This window comes from Ammospiza caudacuta, chromosome 6 (genome assembly GCF_027887145.1).
Source record: "Ammospiza caudacuta isolate bAmmCau1 chromosome 6, bAmmCau1.pri, whole genome shotgun sequence".
NCBI lineage: Eukaryota > Metazoa > Chordata > Aves > Passeriformes > Passerellidae > Ammospiza > Ammospiza caudacuta.
The window spans coordinates 22,255,908-22,277,195 of record NC_080598.1 but is presented as its reverse complement, the minus strand read 5'-3'; the positions used below and the strand labels follow the sequence as shown (position 1 = coordinate 22,277,195).

Genomic DNA, 21,288 nt, shown 5'->3' with positions numbered 1-21,288 from the left:
GCCACTTTGGCAATCTTAAGCAATAATGACTTAATCAGTTTTGTCCTTGCTGTAAAGAGTAATCTTCCAAAATCTGCATGTAAAAAACTTCATGGGTAACACAGCTGAAGGAGGTGTGTGCTCATGCTGGCAAGTGTACATACAGGAAGTAAAATTGTAAAAGATTGAAAATAAAAAGGAAAAAAGAAATATGATGGTCTTGGATCAAGTTTTATGTAGCACTGTCTTTTCTACTTAAACAATTAATAATGTTTTAAGGAGATTGTGACTACTGAAGAAAAGTTTCATCAGCTCACCGCACTTGTAAACTTCATAAATTTTAAAGCCTTTTCTACATTGTCCAGAATAAACGTTTAAGTATATGGATGAGAAGTACACTTTAAGGTAGCCTGGTAATCTTTAACTTATGATTCTTATCTACTTTACAGGACTTCCTTTCTTTATATCCCACAACCCTGCAGGCAGCTAGAGCTGGTAATGTTATCCACGCCATCCTGCTCTATCGGAAAAAACTGGACAGACAAGAAATCAAGCCAGTATGTATATCAGTTTAAATGGTTTTTGATCTTTTTCCAACACAATCTGTGAGAAGCTGACCAGCTTTCAGAATGGGAGAGGAATGTCATATTGTGATGAATTTTTGTGGTCCATATCATCTTGGCTTTTGCTTGAATTGCACATGGGCAGGAACTAGCAACTGTCAAAAATACAGAATTGTATGGATACAATACAGGATGGTTGGGATAGAGGTCTGAAGGCCACTTGACACCAAGAGTGGGCCAGCCTAATATGATGCTAACATCCTGTGTTGCACTAATTTCTAGGTAGCAAAAAGGCAAATCCCATTTGAGTTTCTGTACTATCCAGTGCCTGTGTATTGTAGTAAACAAAGACTGTGGAAACAATTAAGTAGGTTTTTTCAAGATCATGGAAGGGATGTGATTAATTGAATGGAACTACAAGTCTGAGAAATGTGAACTTTTGTTCCTGCACAGCCATAAATAGCTTAAAAGAATGAATTAAGGGGTAATGCATGCTGCATGTGTTAAGTTTTGCATCTAGACCACTCATGGAGAATTTCAGGTGCTAGCTAGCTTCAGTCTTCCCTCATGGAGGGTGAGTTTTTGGTAAAAGGGGAAAAATAATGGCTCTGGAATGTCTGTGGAGTATTCCACATGTAGTTTAAGGAAAGACCATGAACAGGGAGGAAAAAACTCAACACTGCATTAATGTATTATAAATCTTACTCTTCTCAAGCCTTTGTTTAGCAAGATCTTGGGGTTTTTTCTTTACTTTTTAATTTTCTGATTGTATATGCAAAATGACGTTTTAATGTATGTTTGCTTCACAGATTCTTTTGATGGGATCCACTGTTCCACTCTGCTCAGCTCAGTGGGAAAGGATGTTTAACACTTCCCGTATCCCGGGAGAGGAATCAGGTAAGCAGGGCCAGCCAAGGAGAATGAGCACCCTGATGGAATTCAGGACTTGGTGTCTTTTCTACTAAAAATCTGGTTTTCCAGATAAAGATCTGACTGACACAAGTGTAGATCAATACTGTGTTCCAAGACTCAGGATGTAATGGATTGCTGTAGAGTTCCTAGATGCCTTTAATTTTAGGGAGATTTTGAAGCCTTTTAGTGGTATTTCTCCTTAAATTAAAAAACCAACTTCAAGATAATATTGTCTGTCCTGTTTTTGAATTTATAAATAATCTTTACTTTTATTTTTCCAAGATCAAGATGATTTTTGAGGTCTTAATATTAAAAGTGGCATTTTTTTGTTGTCTTTTATTGTTTTTCCTAAGTTTTGTCACTGCAAGTGGGGTCAGATTGCATCTAGAAGGACTTACCATTTGTAATCATCAGATGGAAGAAAACTTCACTATTCATTTGCTTTCTCTTTGAGAGCTTCACAGTCGATTTTAGTGGAGACTTGTGCTGGCGTGTTTTTCTATGGAAGATAAAGCTGTATCTAGGCTTCTCTAGTCATATAATATTCTGAAGAGCCTCTTAGAACTGATTTCAGCTGTTTACCCAACAGTGTGTCATTGTGGCAGCATCACAGTGAAACATGAGCAGGAGTTATTATTTACTCACCTCCGTTGGAAATGCACGTAGAGGCTGCCACTTGAAGACAGGATGTTTTTTTTTGCTTTCTGTGAGGCCTGTAACTCACTCTAATGTTCCAAACTGCCTTCAAACTTGTTACTCCCACTCAACTACAGAATTCAAAACAAAGTGTTTCTAGGCAGATGCAGGGATCTGCCCACTCTTCCCTGCTGGAGACTGACATTTGCTGTAAGAAGCTGGATAAGGGGGAGGAGTGTCATTGGATAGTGGATAAAGCAGTAGGTGCATGTGTCAGATAAGGACTTTGCTCTCAGTTCTGCTGCTGGCTTTTGCTAGATTGTTGAGGAATTTTTTTTCAAGCTATGCCTCAGGCAGCTTTATCTGCAAACTGAAGGAAAGGACATCCCTGGTGTCATTACTCCGAGTCATAACCAGTAGCTTAAATAGACGAGCAGGTTATTAAATCTCTCCTGGACAACTTTAGTCTATGAGCTACTCTCTTATTTAGCTTACTGCAATACTCAAGTACTGAGAGTGCAACCCTTGCCCCTTCCCTGTTCTCAATAAAATAAAAGGTATAAACAGTTTGCATTTAGCATTGGTTTTCTTTCAGTCTAAAATGAGTTTTGTACAGAAGTGTAGAAGTGGCTCATTCTAACTGGCACCTGATTAAAATACATCCTGTATGTCTTAGAGGTTCTCCTCAGTTTCTCCTGTTTAAAGTCTCTCAAATTAAACTATAGTCAATATAACAATTACTGTCTTTTTCTCCTGGGCTTTTCACATTTCCTATTACACTTTTTCCATTTTGCTTTGTTTCTGTTTTTCTAAAGGAAAAACAATTGTGTCATTCTGTATATGTCTAAGTGAGTTCCAAAAACATTTTTCACACATTCTCATGGGCAGCTTGACTCCTTGTCTCCTGATTTCACTTTATGTATATTACAGTTCCTAAAGAAAAAAAAAGGGAAAAACTTGTTTTCCTATTAATTGGTGAGAAAATCTTGATGAACATTGTATTGTCCCTTGAGCAGCAGTTAAATAGTGATGATTTTTGACAAAACATGCTATGGAGTGAACGACTTCACCTGTGGTTTGATACAAAGCCTTTGTGACTAAATTTAAGCTTATCCCAGTTAGGCCAAGTAGATGGTAAAATGAGGGAAAAATGTGGCCTCATTTTCTGCTTCACATAACATTACAGATTTTAGCCATATATGGAATATTCACTCTGCATCTGCCAAGACAAATGTAAACAAAAGCTGATGGTATAAATTCTGAGTTTCTTAAGACTCTGCATGAATTGTCTAGGACCTAATTGCAAATGATTTAAAAATACCTTTCCTGATACTCATCTAGCATATTCTTCACCAGGCTACACAGCTAATGCTCATTTTTCAGATACAGGAATATAGATTTAGTTGCTTGATAGTGGCCTGCAGTGTAGAAAGTGGTGGTGCTATATGTGGAAATGACTGTCAGATCTGGGTATTTGACTGTTTCATGGGGGCATCTTTGTGATGAAATACCATGGGGTGCTAAATTAACTTGTAGTGCATGCAATAGGCATCTGATGTTATTTAGTGCATTAGTGTTTTAGACTTCGGCTTTGTGTTTGCAATTCTAGATACCCTCCAGCATGTGAAAGACAGCAAGCACATTGTTGTGTATCACAAGGGCCGTTACTTCAAAGTGTGGCTGTACCATGATGGCAGACTGTTGAGACCCCGAGAAATTGAACAGCAAATACAGAGAATTCTTGAGGATGATTCAGAACCTCAGCCTGGTGAAGAGAAACTTGCAGCTCTTACTGCAGGAGATAGGTATGGTGCTTATTACTTTTTAAATAAGTTTAGTTTTTAGAAATTATTGCATAACATAATCATTGGATATTGGCTTTAGAATTTTAAAATAGTCTGCAGTCAGTTGTTTATACCTTGGTCACTGATTTGTATATTGATGATGTGTAACACTGCTTCAGTCACTTTTAATTGTGTGGAGTTAAAAAAATTTTGCAGTGACAATCCTATATGCAAATTATTATTTTTACTGTTGTCATCTTCCTTATAACAGACACTTTCTTTTGTTTAGTTTTAAGTGAAGATGATCCATGCTGTAGGTATTGCATGTGCCGAAATGTTGAATTTCTGAGGATGAAGTTTTGCACGTGTGTGATGATGAGTTGAATTGGTTCCTAGGATTCCACTGTACAAGAATTGTCAGAGCTTTTCACAGCTCTCAGAGTTTAAATGCAAAGAAAGTAGCTGTGTCAAATTCCAGAAGTAGGAGGAATGTCTTATAGTGATTTTAACAGTAATCAAACATTGACAATTTAATACAATCTGGCTATAAACCAATTTTTTTTTACAGAGTACCATGGGCTAAGGCTCGTCAGGCTTATTTTAGCCGTGGAAAGAACAAGCAGTCCTTAGATGCTATTGAGAAAGCAGCATTTTTTGTGACATTGGATGACATGGAGCAGGGGTACAGGAAGGAGGAGCCATTGAAGTCACTGGATGCATATGCAAAATCATTGATACATGGCAAATGTTATGACAGGTGCAGTATTGATGCTGTGGAAAATGCCTTCCTTTTTTTTAGAATTTGCTAATACATATGAATTTATGATGACTTTTAAGTTGATAAATTCCACAGAATCACAGAAGGGTTTGGGTTAGTAGGGACCTTCATCTAGTTCCACCCACCTTTGCGACAGAAAGGGACAACTTTCACTGCATCAGATTGCTCAGAGCCCAGTACAACCTGACCTTGAACATTTGCAATGACAGGGCATCCACAGCTTCTCTGGACAATCTGTTCCAGTGTCTCACCAGCCCACTGTAAAAAATATTTCTCCATTATACCATACCTAAATTTACCCTCTTTCAGTTTATATCTGTTGCCCTGTGTCCTGTCACTATGAGCCATGACAAAAAGCCTTTCTCAGCTTTTTTTATAAGCTCCCTTTATAAATTGAAGGGCTGCAAGGTGTTCCCAGAGCCTTTTCCAGACTCAACAACAAGCCCAACTCACCCTTTCTTCATGGGAGAAGTATTCCAGCACTCCTGCTGGAATATTTTCATGACTCTCCTCTGACCCAGCTAACAGTCCTATGTCCTCTTGTGCTGAGAACCCCAGGGCTGGACACAGCTCTCTAGGTGGGATCCCATCAGAGGGGAGTAAAGAGGCAGAATGCCCTCCCTCACCCTTCTGGCCATGCTGCTTCTTAAGCAGCCCAGGACAGCATTGGCTTTCTGGGCTCCAAGTGCCCCTTGCCAGCTCATGATGAACTTTTCATCCCCAAGTCCTTCTCTGCAGAGCTGCCAAATCATTCATCCATCAGTCTGTTGAACTGAGCATTGTCTTGACCCCGGTGCAGGGCCCTGTTGTTAACCTTGTTGAACTTCATGAGGTTCAAACTTCTATTTATTTAAATGTCCTTATATTAAAAAGGATAGGTTCTAGTGGATTTGAATATGAATTTTAGAGAGAGAGGAGGTTACAATACAAAAATTCTTTTGAAATGTACAAAACCGTAAAGAAATCTTGATTTCTTTTGTAGGTGGTTTGATAAGTCATTCACTCTTATAATATTCAAAAATGGCAGAATGGGTCTGAATGCAGAGCACTCCTGGGCAGATGCTCCTATTGTTGGACACCTGTGGGAGGTAGGTGCTTGGCACAAAGAGCTGATGCAGAAGATAATGTGCAGGGGCTTGCAGCAGCCCTGAAGGTCAGCAGTGACTTTCAGTCCCTTGCATTCACGTTGCTGAGGAGTGACCTGGGGCCTATGGCTACAGCAACTGTAGAATTCGAAAAAGATCCCAAACCCTCACTTAAGAAGCTGCTGGTTTTTGAAGGCCAGCATTTTAGTGAGCTTAGATGTCTTCACAGAATAGTGATACACCTCCCCAGCTACCTTTTCTTTAATGTTTTAAATCCACAGATTATTGCCTCTTTGATATGGCATTGTAATTTTTGTATGTACATTTTCCTAAAGCTCTTAAGTTTTCTTGTGCTATAAAACTCCCATGCTTACTTTTAAAATGTAAAAAGTTATACACAGTTTTACTTTTTGTCTAAGCATTGTTTGCCAAGATGCAGACTGATATGCTGTTGACATTATCTCTTGTATTTATTTGCAATGAATACAGTAAATTTATTTTGCTTTGCATTCATTATATGCTTAGTTTAATTCTTGAAATCCTACTTGATTTTTTTTCCTTGTTTTCATTTTGAAGCTTAAACCTACAAACAGTTATGTGACTCAAATAAATTAAAACTATTTCCAAAATGTTATTTAATTTTGATTTTGTATGTATTTGTGCAAATGGGTCTTGAGTGTAATTGGCCCCCCAAGTAATTTCTGAGTTTTGTTATAGAAGTGCTTCCATGTGTATAAGAACAAAAAAAAAGCCTCATTGCGTTCTCCATCCAGGGAAGAAAGAAGGCCAGACTGATTTGAGAGTGACATGACAATGCCGTGTAGACGATCTCAGTGAAAGAGGGATACTTTTTTTACTTTTAATGAATGATATTATATGCTTAATTCATATATCTGTACTTAATACTAATTTATACATTTTCTGCTAAGAATTTAGATTACTGAAACAAGATCTCATTTTCTAGAAAGTTGTCTGTTGTTAGCTCTTTACAGATTGTCTATTTTTAGAATTGAATGGATTAAGCTTTATTTCATGGTTGTCATGTTCTGACCAGTAAGTGAAATGAGAACATGAAAAGAAAATGAAATTAAAATAAGAGATTAGAAATCAATCATTGACAATCATCAAGCTTTTTCTTTCCATATTGAGCAGATTCAAATCTTTTGGTAGTTCTTTGTGTTTGTATGTGAGTTTGTTGATTCTTGATTTTTATTTTTTTTTAACATTGAGGATGCTTGCTATCTTATAAGACAAAGCCTTTTATGTCTGTTCAAGTTGTGTTGTTCATCTTGGAACATGCGTCTTTCCACCCAGGAGCTCTAGTGCACATGTAAAATAAAGTGCGATTTTGAAAGGGATACAAATCTTAAAAATAATTGAGTTGTTGCAGGATTTGCACTTACTCTGAAATAAATTACTGCTCGATGAATTAGTTTTGACAAATAACACACTTGAAGAAATTCTCTAGAATCTAAATTGAACAAAGATACTGAAGTCTGAGTTTGGTTTTTTTGCTTCTACTTCATTTGAGGTGGGTTTTGAATTGAAAAGGTTTTTATTAAACCAGTAGCATCTAGCAAAATGCACCAGCGTAATTAAATAAGTGTTTGGTGCACATCTGGTGTTCCTCTTGTAAAAATGGGGCTTCATTGCAGTTGTTTTCAGTATTTGGAAATGGATTGTGTGTTTTATTTTGCTGTGTAGTGAAAATAGGTTATATTGCTTTCACAATGAAATCCTAATTCCATGGCAGTAAGTAATGTGTTGCAATTCTGAAGAAGTGTCATTCTTTGCAGAATGTGATGGCAACTGAGTATCTTGAACTGTGCTATTCAGTAGATGGACATTGCAGAGGAGATCCCAATCCCAATATTCCCATTCCTACCAAACTGCAATGGGAAATTCCAGAAGAAGTAAGTACAGAAGATTTAGTGGTATGAGGAAGAAATGCCTCTTTTCCCCAGTGGTCAAATAATTTATGTAATTATTGATAAACCTATAAATCAGTTCTAAATTCCTTTTGGTCCTGTAGGTTGTGTACTTTGTGTGTAGTCATTACTCAGTTTGCTTACAAAATCAGGAGGTTTTGATGTTAATCTTTAAAAATTCTGACTGGGAAATGCCAGTGTTTTACTAGAAGTTTTCTTGGTTGGCAATATGTCAAAAATAAATGGCCACCTCTTTTAAATGACTGTATTAAAATAAACATTTACTTGCTGAGGTTTCATTAGTGTTTTCACAACAAATACTCTTGTCTAATAGTTCCTTTAGAATGGCTGGGTTTTTTTGTGTTCATAGTTCATCTAATAAGATTTGAATTTTCTAAGTTGATTGTTGTTTTTTTTTTGCTCAAGTTTCTAGAAAAACTGCCACCACCTATTTGGATTTTAATTTTGAATAAAAAGCTAATGGTTGGTGATTTATTTAATTAAGCATGTATGGGAGCTTGGAAGGCATACTGCTAATGCCATTCTGTAACTGTAGGCCATTCTTTTATATTCTCCTGATCTGAACAGTTTTAATGCTGGTGGGTTTTATGAGTTATTTTTGGATGTGTACTGGCTTAAAACATTTTTATTGCCTTTTTGAATTTTAACTTTCTAGCAAAGATAGCGTCTTTTCTTTCTCTAAAGGGAAATTACTTAGGTAATGATGTTCCTGGCATGCATAAAGGCAAGCATTTCCTGTTTAACAGTTAAAAATACTTGTACTTTTTCAATAGGTCTCTCAAATGCCATGAATGCATGCTTGTATACATACAGGTGTTTGTTTGTTTGTTTATTTAAGTGCCAAGAAGTGATTGAGAAGTCTCTGAGCACTGCTGTAACTCTAGCAGATGATGTGGACTTCTGTTCATTTTGTTTTGATGGTTTTGGGAAAGGACTAATAAAGAAAGTGAAAACCAGCCCTGATGCCTTTGTGCAGCTTGCCCTGCAGCTCGCTCACTACCGGGTAAGAACAGAATGTTTCTGCCCTACGGAGGCTCCCTAGGCTGGGTGTAACGTGTGTGTGACTGAACATGTGACTGTGTAGGGTAATCTTCCTTGTACAAGGTTGTCAAAGACATTCAGTGCAAATTGATACAAACCCTAAGCAGATTACTAGTTGAACATCAACTCTACCACGGCTCACATATTGATACATTTCTGAATTTTTCTCTTCTGCTTAGTTGATGTACCCCTAGGCATTTTGTACTAGAAGGAAGTTATGAAACTTCTAGTAGCTGTGTTCATAAACACATAAACAATGTCAAATTTACCTTTCAGATTAGAGTCACACAGGATGCAGTAGTCATGGACACTCCCTAAGAGGATTAACAGAAATCCCTATCTGTATTTTCTTCTGTTAGTTCTCTTTTTCTGTATTGTGCTGTCAGAAAAGACCAATGTAGCAACATTCAGCCTCTCTTTTAAACTGAAGAGGGTTGAATATGAAATGCAGAGAGTACTCCTTGCTAATCTGGTTGTTCTGTTATTGTTTATCAAATCCTGCTACGATTCTTATTTTTGCCTTTATTATCTTTGGGTAAGGGGGGCTAATGGTGGGCTACTGAAAACTCAAATGTTGAGTTTTATTTGTGCAGTGATTCATAGCCTGTGTGCTTTGCTTGGAATGTTGATTAAGAAAGAGGGGCCAAGTCTGTCTAAACCTTTAAGTTCTTATTTTTCCCTTTTCCAAGGACATGGGAAAGTTTTCTCTAACATATGAAGCATCCATGACACGCCTGTTCCGAGAGGGCAGGACCGAAACGGTTCGCTCGTGCACGGTGGAGTCCTGTCGTTTTGTCAAAGCCATGGAAGACCCCACTGAAAGTGTAAGTTCATGGTGATGGCGCCCTATAAAATTGGGAGGGTGGATTTGGATTGGGTGTTAGGAATAAATTCTTCACTGTGAGGGTGGTGAGGCACTGGGACAGGCTGCTCAGAGAAGCAGTGGATGCCCCATTCCTGGCAGCGTTCAAGGCCAGGCTGGATGGGGCTCTGAGCAACCTGGCCTGGTGGAAGGTCATCCTGCCCATGGCAGGGAGGTTGGAATGAGATGATCTTAAAGGTCCCTTCTAACCCAGCCAACCTATGATTCTGTGATAGTTGATAAGGCACATGAGTTACCACTAGACAACCATGTAAGTCCCCAAATAGTTTTTAAGCATTTAGTGTGATGTGGGTTTTTTTCGGAAGGAAGAGCTGCTTAAGGTAATTGTCCACATTATCTGTTAAAAAAGCAGAAATTCTGGGCCCTACCTAAAAAGAATGACAGAACTTACCCAAATGCACTCTTATTTACCTGCTTCTGAACTCCACAAAACTGTGATTACATGTAAAATTTTTGTGATTTGTAAAACTCAAACATAGATTTGTAGAACAACTAATCTCGTACCAGTTAAGCTTTCCTTTCTGACAGGGAAGCAAGAATAATTCCCAGGAAGGAAGTGGTTGCTCTTATATGTTGATTTTGATGACTAGCATTCATGGACCTCTGTACCTTCAGTGTTGGCAGTTTGCCTTCTAAAATAGCTCTGGCAGTTTGTTTTCTTAAATCACGTTGGGATTTGCTCTCTGTAACTCTTTAATACCAGTATCTGTAGAAGCTGTAAATAATGTAGTAAGCTTGAGCTGTAGTCATGTTTGATTGTAGGTTAGATAACACTTAAAATACAGATTAGTTTTCATTATGCTGTTTACAGTAGGTAACAGCAGATACTTGCTAATAGCTGAAATTATATACCTGAGGTTGAAAAGCCAGGGGATACTATTTGAGATCAGTTGTTTTGTACTTGACCTTGAAGTGCTCCAGGCTTGAGAGTCATTGCTGTAACTTAGTTTCTGCACCAGCGTCCTTGATGTAGTTCATTTAACTGAGTTTTCTTAATCTTTTTTTGTTTGTTAGAGGGAAAATACGCTGAAGCTTTTCCGGCAGGCAGCTGACAAGCACCAGCACTTGTACCGCCTCGCCATGACGGGGGCGGGCATCGACCGCCACCTCTTCTGCCTCTACGTCGTGTCCAAGTACCTCGCTGTAGATTCTCCTTTCCTCAAGGAAGTAGGTGACCTTTACTGGTGCTCTTCATTACCATAAATAGTCCTTTGGTGAGTTAGCGTTTTGTGGTATCTGCTCAAGAGACTGGTGCAGCTCTGGTTTTCCTAAGAAAAAAGGTAGAATTGCAGCTAGTGCTGTTTAACATCTGCTGATAAATTGTTGAGTTAGTTTCATTTTCCTTTATGTATGCATTTGTTGATAGACCTAAAAGAATGCTTTCAGTGAGCTTTTTAGCATAATGCATGTTACTTAGAATTGCAGGAAATATATAGTCACTCTTGAAAAATTTTTTTTTGCTTTGTGTATTTTCAAGGGTGTACAGAAGAGGCTGTGTGTTTTCTCTGAGAATTTTCTTGTGGAACTGACAAATTCAATTCCTTTTAAGTTACTAAGAGTTAAAGGAGCTGTGTATGGCATTAATGTCGTTGGAAATTATTCTGACAAATTATTAATTAAAATAGATTTTAAGGTTGGATTTTATAAAAGTAATTACACTGCCCTTGTTCCTTTTTTCTGATTAATAAAAAATGTGTTCCACCTTGCCTCAAAATTAAGCTATTCACGTTTGTCTGCTTGCTCTCCTAAAAGTGGCTAAGTCAAGAATAAAACAATTTTCTACAGTTTCCACAAACTTTCAAGATGTGTTGTTAGAGATTTTACAAGCTTCTATCTTGATGTAGGATCTTCCTGGGATTTGAATATGACTAATTATGGTCTTGTTAAAACAAGACCTTTTGTGTATAAGTTACAAGGCTGTAGACCAGGTGATCTTGTTTGAAGTAGCATTTCTGTTGAAATTCTGTTTTATTCTCTTTGAGGAATTGACATCACTTCCTCATATGAGTATGATTTCTGTATCAGGACTAGTTTAACTGTTTCATTTAAGCTTCTTAGTTTTTCATTCCATTGAAATGGGAGCTAAACTTAATATTGCTTTATAAAGTGTTTTCTAACAGTTTATAAAGCAATACTGCACTTGTTATAACGCTATCCTGACTAGTTTTTGAGAAAGTTGGAAGTTCTTAACCAGTGTTTTCTATTTGTTTGCATCTCTTTCATACCTAATACAGGTTTTGTCAGAGCCTTGGAGGCTGTCAACGAGTCAGACACCCCAGCAGTACATTGATCTGAAGAAGAACCCGGAGATGCTGTCCTCTGGTGGAGGGTTTGGACCAGTATGTTTCCTAAATACAAGTATCCACTAAAAAAGAGTTTTACATTCAAGACACCAGTCAAAAAATTTCAGATCTGTAATCCCTCTTTGTTGCATATCAAAGGTGCAGCTCATGCTTTTAAATGCACGTACTTAATACTTTCCCATGATGTGGCTGTGTTTAGAAAAGTCTGCATCACCCTTTTCTGGTATCCCACTACAAGAAGGGATTATTCTTAAGGAAATGCACAGTTATAAAATGAGGTACAGGGCTCCACAGCAAAGAGAAATTAGGAAATTGGGGTTCTTACCACATTGCCTGTGCCCAGATCTTCTGTAGATTAGACTGTTGTTACAGTGACAAATGCAATGTTACTTAAACTAGATTTTAAGGTTGGGATTTGTAAAAGTACTTATACGTCACTTGTTCTTATATATCCTGCTTGATGAATAAATGTGTTCATACATTCCTCCAGATCAAGCTGCTCACATTGTTCTGCTTGCCCTCCTAAGTGTGAATCGTGGCCAAGTCAAGAATACAACCATGTTCTATGGCTTCTGTAGACTTTCAAGAAACCAGTGTATTGCTAGAGATTTGACAAGCTGCTTATTTGCTGTGATATTTTATTGGTATTTGAGCTTGGCCATTGATGAGAATATTGGTGTCAACAAAACCTTTTCGGCAGCCTTTTTGGGGCTATTATAATAGATTAATCTGTTTTCAAAAAGCATTTCTATTGAAGGAACAGTGAGAGGTATCACAGGACTGCTCTTTGCCCCACAGAAATTAGGGTGACAAGTCCACTGTATTTTGGCTGGTTTGTCAAGCTGAAAGATGGGGAATGCAAGGTGGGGTGTGTTAAATGGTTGATGTTTATTTACTCATGTTTCTGATACAGCTTTCAGTAGTTTTTGAAGTTGGAATGAATTCGACTTGCAGTATCAAGAAGGCCTAGCTATGGCTCATTCTTGAGATTCTGACTTCCTCAAGCCATTATGAAATCAGTATTCTGAATGCCCAAAAGGCAATAGAAAAGGGTTTTGGCTGTAGGAATTCTAACACTGTTTTCCTTTGTTTTGGTTAACAAAAACTATGCTTTGGTTTGCTGAATTAGCCCAGAGATTCAGTACATCAGCTTTCTATGCATGTGTTTTTTGTTGGTTTTGAAAGGTTTTTTTAAACATTCAGTGGAGTTTATCTTTGTAGCACTAACAGTGAGAAGAGTGAGAAGACTGTCAGACTGCTTAGCAGCAGTGGCAGCAAGGAGATGGAAGGTTGAGATCCTTTGAGTTAGGAAAGACATGAACAGGGGTGACGTCAGGATAATGATTTACCTGGCATAGTTGGAATAAAACATCAGACTGAAACTTGGCACAGTAAATGTTGAAATTAGACCAGACCTCGTGATACAGGTGTTCAGAATCACATGTTTGCTGTAGAGGCAAAAAAAAACTTGCATTTGGCAACTTTTCATCATGCAAGGCTTTTACACTGTGTTTGTTTACATCTGCAGAATGACCCCAGGAGGCTGATTGGTTCGGTACACAACTGAACTAATTTATTCCTTGCTGCTTAAGCATTGAAGATGTATAGCTACTAAGGACCAGGACTTTCTATTGCCTTTCTATTACCAAAAAATACCTGAATAAGTATTTTATTTTAAACTATTAAAGCTGGGAAATATTACAGATAAATATTCAGAAAGTGGTTATTCCATGCACTTCAGATGAGACTAGAACTACTCCTTAAGATTGGAGCCAATCTTCAGAAATTTTGCATTAAATATAGAAGTTGAAATTTTACTTGAGGAAATTGCAACTGATCTTAAAAAATGTAACAACTTCTTAATTGTACTTAAGTTGATTGAGAATGAAGGAGAAAGAAAAAGTTTAGAAGGTGTTTTTCTCTTCTGTCTTCCCCTAGGTGGCTGATGATGGCTATGGTGTTTCTTACATGATCTTGGGTGAAGATTTCATCCATTTCCATGTCTCCAGCAAAATATCTTGTTCTGAGACGGTAGGAGCCAGTCCTTTCTTATGGTTTCATAAATCTGTTCTGCTTTGTGCTTATAGAACTATTCTACTCATTGTCTAAAATATAAATAATGTAGGTTTTATTTCTCAATATATGCTGCTTTGTTGGAGTTTTTTGCCTCCAGTTGTATAAATTTAATAGTTTCATGAACCAAGGATACCATATTCTATTTCACTTATGCTTTGAAGCATAAGGAAAATACGTGGCCCAGGATCATCTTTACACATGTGTAATTCCCTGCAGCTCAGGTGAAATGATCACATGTGTCTCCTAAACAGAAAGATGGGCTTATCTTGGTTTTTCTTATTACAGTTTTGGTTTGTCTCAGGGTGCAGAATAAAAGACAGAATAAAGACAGAATAAAATGTATGCTATTTCAGCCTTCCTGGTTTAAATAATGCTGAACAAAGCTGACCCATAAATTGTAATCTGTGCTTAAGAGACATAACTAATCAAAAATTTATTAGAATAACACCCATTATTAGAGGATAGTAGATGTGTCATATGTTGAATATGCTGCTGTTGTGGAGGACTTTGACCTTTAAGTGCTTTGTGCTTTGAGTTCAATTCATCCTTCCCCTTTATATTTTTGTGGCCTTACTGAATATGCCAAATTCATTCAGGGTTACATAGCTGACCTAGTTTTCCTCTTTTGACCTTAACTTGTCCAGGAGATCATGGTGCTTCTGGTTAATCATTAAGGATTAGGAAATACCACTGTTTTTTTCATAGTTGAAATTGTTCTTCAGATGCCTGTTAGCTTGTCCTTTAAATTTCACTCTGTTCTTTTTACTTATCAATCGAGTCAAAGGTCCATACAGAAAAGGCAGCCATTTTGTGTGTGTGCCCTTGACATTAGTAGGTCATTGTAGCTGATCCTGTAATGTAGCTAATAATTTACATTTGTAATCTTAATTTCTTTCTTGTACCATCCATCTAATGCTTAGAATAAATAGAACAAGTTCCTGTTTTGTTTACACTTAGAAAGTTGTTACTTGCATTTCTAATTCTTTTTTCAATGGCAAATGATTCAGCATTTCTGATAGGAGCTCAAATAAAAATAATTTTTCTGCTCTTTCAGTACTTCTTGGTCATTAGTCATCCACTCACTGAACACTCCTTTCTGAAAGTGAGCTTTTGCAAAATCTTGTAGGAGAAACAATATCAAAACCCAAATTTTAAAGTAGCAGAAAGCTATGCGTGCATCTGATTTCAAAAGGATATGATCTTATTTCTGACTGTAGGAAAGTAAATGCATAATAAGGAACTCATTGGTCAGTACTAGCATAAACCTGGATTAATCTGTATGACATTAAAAGTTCTCTTATTAAAATCCCCATTGTATGGTAAAATAGATGCCTGAATTCCAGAAGCTCCAAAACTACAAAATATTAGCAAGTTTCTTCTTTTGCCTGAAAAATATCTGTTGATGAACAGTACAAGTATTTGGTTTTTGGTTTTGTTTGTTTGTTTTTAAAGGATTCTCATCGCTTTGGAATGAACATCAAGAAAGCACTGGTTGACATCATGGCTTTATTTAACCTCAGTAAAAACTGTACCAAGTGATCTGCTTGCTTGATGTCAAGCAATCTTCTCTTGGTGGGATGAGGACTCTGCTGCACAGTGAACAAGAGCAAGGTTTGTTGAAGAGTAGCTGGAGAAGAAACTGAGTCAGCACCTTCTTGATCACTATTAAAACCTTAGCAGTATATTAAATGTGTCTTTTTTGTTGTGGCTTGTTTTGGGGTGTTTTTTTTTGTCAGTAGTGTGCGAGAGCTTATTTCAACAAAGGATGACTTCTAAAATCTTCTGTTTCTAGGGAGGAAGCATAGTATCAATGCATGAAGTCATGTATATTCTAACTTCTGCAGTTTTCTCTTAATTTGTATATGCTTTATCTTTTTTTTTTTTTAACTTTAAATTAGTTTACTTGTTTCCAGAATCAAAGGGATAAAACACACCGACTTAAATACTAGAAAAGGTTAGATTCGCTATGTATTAATAGCAGAATGTTCTTCAATGTATCTGCTGCTTTATGTAAATGAGTGACAAAACTTGTGGCCATTTGCCTCCCTTGGTTTCTTTTTAGAGGTAAATTCTGTAAAACATACCAAAAAATCCCTACTGTAACCACCTTAACACACTAAGTTGTAGAAGTGTTACGGTTTCTGAAAAGCAAAAAAAAAAAAAAAAACAGAGACCCAGCTATTGGATAGTACAATGTGTCCCCTCATTAGCAGGTATCACATTTTTCTTACTGCTTGCAAGCCTGTTTGTGACACTGATTTTATTTCTGTATAAATAAATGGACCTGTGTACTTGTTCATGCAAGTGCCTTAGAAAAGCAAAGATCCTTAGGCCAGGAAAAAGGCATATGCTGGGAGTTGTTTCAGTGGTGAAAGAGGGAAGGTTGTAGTAATGCAGATCTGGTTTTCCAATTACAAATTAGGATGGAGTGGCATAAGCAGACGTGAATATGTTGCCAAATGATGCAGTCAGGTTTAAAATTCTAACGAAATGCTTCTGTCTCAAATAGCAAAGGTGGGTCCTTAGGAAGGGCAGGACTAACTTTGTTTGGGATTAACAGATATTCATGTGTTTGTTTTGGTGAGTGGAATTGGTGGTCACTCGGGTTTCTGGGCCCTGGGAGGTGTTAATTGAGGTGAATGTAACCTGTTGGAAATCCTGCAAAGCAGGGCTGCCCGTGGGGGCTGATGGATTGCAGTTTGCCTGGAGGCACCACTGCTGCCTTGGCAGCCACCTGCATGAGAAGGGCAAACTGCTGAAGCCATGGGAAGTAGCTCCAGAGTGGGAAAGTCATGGCCTTCTCAGCCCCTCCTGGGAGGTGCTCTTGGCCAAGCAGTTCCTGAAGGATACAGGGAGGGAGGGGAAGCTTTTTCACTCAGAAAGGAGCTTGGTGTTTCCAAGTGCAGAAATAAAATGGCTGCTACTAAATGGAGTAACTTTTGCATGATGCTTCTCTTCCCTGGGCTTTATAGGTGTGGTACCTTTTCACATCCTGCAGTGCAGTAAAGTGTACTTGTTAGCACAGCCATTTTTTTATTGTTATTATTTTATATAAGGTTCATGATGGTTACTGATACAGTGAATGATGCTCCTGAGCTCTGCTGAGTATAAAAGACCCTTGGGGTAGATATAAAACTATTCATTAGACTTTGAATGTTTTCTGGCCAGTATCTCTAACTTTCTATGCCTCTTCATGCTTTTTTTTACTATGATCTAGCTATTAAAACACCTGTGTATGTATGCTTGGGGTGGGAACCCTCAAAAATCCAAGATGCATACTTTAGCAACTGCATGCTTACATAAATGTGGGGACCCTCACAGGAACTGATCAAAGGCACTCATTATTTGATTAGGGTACAGTGTGTGGGAAAGGACACTTGGAAATAAGCCTTACTACATCTGGCAGGCCTGGCACTTACCAAGATACTGCAACAATTTTATAGTGATCTATTTTTGGAGCTGCAGAAATAATGCACTGGGGGTTTTGGGAGCTGTTTTTGGCGTTGGCTTTTTTTTTTCAATTGACCACTGACCAGTCTGTGTTTAAATTAACATATTAGCTTTTAGGGTTTTCTTTTTTTTAAAAAAAAAAAGGTTTAGATTTGACTCTCAGGTCTTAAGTCTAATTGTAGTTAGTGCAATTTTGCATTCTTGGGGAGTAAGTATGATTGGCGCAGAAAGGTGTTTTTTATTGTAAATGTTTCAAATGTTTTGTGGTGTTAAATGTATCTTTTTAAATTTTGGAATAGATATAGTTCCTGAACAGATAATATTTTATTTCTTTTTCTTTAAAATATCAGCAGCATGTAAATAAAATATGCTTTTTGGATGTAAATCTTAGAAATCCACAGTGAATGTAGGTTATTAATAAATAATTTAAATCTTGATGTTCAATATTGTGTACATACAGTAAAACTGCTTGGGTTTTTTTGCTCAAAGCCATAGGAATGTAACTGAAATTACCTAGATTTGAATGAACCTTCTAGTACAGTGTATTTTATTGTAAAGTTAAATGTTCATATTCCAGTAAAACTGCTGATTTGATACTAAAACCTTGAATCATTGATTCTCAATTAATTATTTAGGAGATCAAACTTCTTAGGGTTGAGGAGGTGGCTAAAAGCCAGGTTGGATGATAATAATTTTTTCTGTTTGTGAAATGGCAGTGTGGAATTGCTGGAATATACCTTGAGTGAGCATTTTTCAAATTTATTATTTCAGCTGTTTCATGGCAGAAGTTTGGAAAGCATGGAGTCCATTTACAGAGTGCCATTGTTTGGGATTAATACTGTTCCCAACTGAATGTTCTTTTAAGGCTTAAAGCTTTTGAGGGACTAGGGAAGTGTGTGCCTGACCTTGAAAATCATGGTTCTAGTTCAGCCTTTGTACCAATTGTTTTCTCATGTAAAATGTATTAATTTAAAGTAGCAGATTATTTTTTATCTTGTTTAGTTACTTTACATCTGTTGTTGGTTATTTACATCCAACACTTTGTCTCTATTTTCTACTTTCTTCTGTGACTTCAAAAACTGAAATAAAATTTCACAATTACCACTACCTGGAACAATGTTTAATATCTTTTGTATCTTCTTGCCAGCTCCCTTGCTGTAGTCACTTGAAATTTAGGGCTTATGAATCCATTGCTGTTAAATCCAGTTAGGAACAGTAGCAGTGAACTGTTCAGTTTATTTTAGCAGTGATTTAAACATGTCTTCTAGTTAATAGGGAATGTGTTAATGAACAGTTAAAACTACAAGGAGTTAAATCTCCCAAAAGAAGCTGAACATGTGGATTCGCCCTTGTCTGCCATCAAATTGTGTACACTTTGTTTTTTTTGTAGTGATGCCACATCAAAATTTCAGTGTTCTGACTTCAAGCATTCTCCCTCCAGAAGGAACAGTCATACAGATAATAAAGATGTGATCAGGTGGAACAGTTGCTTTCTTGAAAGTTGAAGATAATGAAATTTATTAAATTTATTAATATCTATATTAAATTTAGAGAAATCTTTGTGACCTTTCAAGAAAAATCTTCTTGAAAGTTGAAGATAATGAAATTTATTACATTTATTAATATCTATAATAAATTTAGAAAAATCTTTGTGACCAGCTCACTTCCTTACAGTTTGTCACACTATATATGAATGTTTCCTTCCTTTGCCCTTTTTCTTGAAGACATTAGAGTGAGATTCTGATCAGGTTTAAAATAATTGTATTGAAATAAAACTGATTGTTTCTATGCTGCTTGCTTACCTTCCTGAACTGCTCACTATGTAAGGAGGAAGCACAGCACACACAGGTGGAGAGCAAATTGTCAAGTTCAGACAAATTCCAATTTGAAACTAGAAAACCCAGCTGTAGTTGGTTTCTGTCTTTGTTTCATTTTCCGTCTGGTTGGTTTATTTTTGAAAACACAAATGTAGGTATTAAGTGTGATGCTTTTATAGTTGCAAATGCATCTAAACAGAACTGTGCACTGAACAAAAAAAACCAGAAATAATGTTCAAAACATGCAACAATATCTGGTAATGCTGAATGTGCCAGAGCATTTATATGCCTTATGAAAATACATGTAGCTTCCCATTTTAACATCAATAAGTCACTATTTTTGTTCGGTCATTTGGCTTTTTTTTAAAATGAATAATTTAATACATAAAATAATTACAAATAAAAGTTTCTTTTCTTCAGGTGTTCATGTCATTCCTATCTCCAGTTACAGGTAAGAATAAATGTTTTTGTTTGAAAGACGTCAAACACCCAAACTGTTTCTCCCAGCAAGTCCCTTACAAAAGAATAGTAATATTTCTTTCACAAGAATGTAATGCTGCAGTGACATCAAAATCTTTTATTGATGCTGCAAGGGAGTTCTTGATTAAGACTCATCTTTTTATAAAGAAGACATGCATTATTTTATGTAGTAGAATTCCCTCAGTGATATCTGTGGTTTACCTCACACTTGTGCTTCTGTGTATGATTAAGCAGGCAAGGTTTTATGTTAATTGGAAGAATCTGTCCAACCATTGACTGTCTAAAATGGGCTTTATTCTGAGTTCCAGAGGGGGTGAGAGGTGCTTTCAAACACTGTTCTACCTGATCTGTTCACAAATGAGAGGCACAGAAAAATGGTGCTCTTAGATTTCCTGCATTGGGGAGCAAGGCAAAATAGCATCTGGAGTTTTTGCCTGTTTCTGGCCCTCAGGACTCAAGTCTAATTGGCTCCTGCCTTTCCCTTGCACATTCAGATTCCAGTTCAGGACAGTTAGGAAGGGCTTTTCTCCTAAGGCCACCTGGACCCAAACTGCCAAGTGGGACTGCACCAAATAACCCTGGGCAGCTGATTCATTAGTGTTTGGGCTTTTTCCCATTTGCAGTCTATGTAAGGAGCAGGGCTGAGGACTCAAGTCTGCCTCTAACATCAGCAGCCCCTGCCTATGTTGAGATGTCCTTTACAACTTAATTATTCTCTTAAAATTCTTGATCAAATATGAAATTCTTATTCAAATATCAATTCCAAGGTATGTGCAAGACGAGTTGTAGAAATTTGGGCTTTTAACGAAAGATGTTTCTGAAAGGTACTAGAATTTTGTAAACAGGGTTTTTAAGTTGTCTGTTCAGGGGTTTAAGTGTGTACTGAGAGCAGCAAGGCTTAGTCTAGAAGTGTGACTTTTGTGAAGGTGACACTGTAATTGTAGAAACATAGAACATGCTGAGTTGGAAGAGACCCGGATCATCAAGTTTAACTCCTGGCCCAGCACAGGACACCCCAAGAATTCCACCCTGAGAGCATTATCCAAACGCTTCTTGAGCTCTGTCAGGTTTGGTGCCGTGGCCACTTCCCTGGGGAGCCTGTTCCAGTGCCCAGCCACCTCTGGGTGAAAAATCTTTTTCTAATATCCAACCTAAGCCTGCTCTAACACAACTTCAGGCCATTCCCTTGGGTCTTGGCACTGGTCACCAGAGAGAAGAGACCTGCACCTGCCTCGCCTCTTCCCTTCAGGAAAGAACTTCAGGCTGCAATGAGGTCTCCCCTCAGTCTCCTCTTCTCCATGCTGGACAGAACAAGTGACCTCAGCTGCTCCTCACACAGCTTCCCCTCAAGGCCCTTCACCATCCTCATGGCCCTCCTTTGGGCACTCTCTAACAGCTTCATGTCATTTTTATCACATTGTGGCACCCAAAACTGCCCCCAGCACTGGAGGTGAGGCTGCCCCAGTGCAGAGCAGGACAATCCCCTCCCTTTTCTGGCTGGTGATGCTGTCCCTGATGCCTCCAGGACAGGGTTGGCCCTCCTGGCTGCTGA

At 37.6% G+C, this 21,288-nt stretch overlaps 1 protein-coding gene across 1 annotated transcript in view; it reads left to right on the top strand.

Moving 5' to 3' along the window:
• Positions 1 to 18,556, top strand: part of CPT1A (carnitine palmitoyltransferase 1A) — a 39,011-nt gene extending 20,455 nt beyond the window's left edge. Inside the window, exons 9-20 of the mRNA XM_058806222.1 lie at positions 429 to 536; positions 1,352 to 1,439; positions 3,700 to 3,895; positions 4,443 to 4,631; positions 5,635 to 5,740; positions 7,534 to 7,650; positions 8,525 to 8,689; positions 9,417 to 9,551; positions 10,625 to 10,777; positions 11,845 to 11,949; positions 13,852 to 13,944; positions 15,442 to 18,556. Coding sequence (XP_058662205.1) covers positions 429 to 536; positions 1,352 to 1,439; positions 3,700 to 3,895; positions 4,443 to 4,631; positions 5,635 to 5,740; positions 7,534 to 7,650; positions 8,525 to 8,689; positions 9,417 to 9,551; positions 10,625 to 10,777; positions 11,845 to 11,949; positions 13,852 to 13,944; positions 15,442 to 15,528 — 1,542 coding nt within the window. The 3' untranslated portion in view covers positions 15,529 to 18,556. The remainder of the gene's footprint in view (positions 1 to 428; positions 537 to 1,351; positions 1,440 to 3,699; positions 3,896 to 4,442; positions 4,632 to 5,634; positions 5,741 to 7,533; positions 7,651 to 8,524; positions 8,690 to 9,416; positions 9,552 to 10,624; positions 10,778 to 11,844; positions 11,950 to 13,851; positions 13,945 to 15,441) is intronic.
• The last annotated feature ends 2,732 nt before the right edge of the window (positions 18,557 to 21,288 follow it).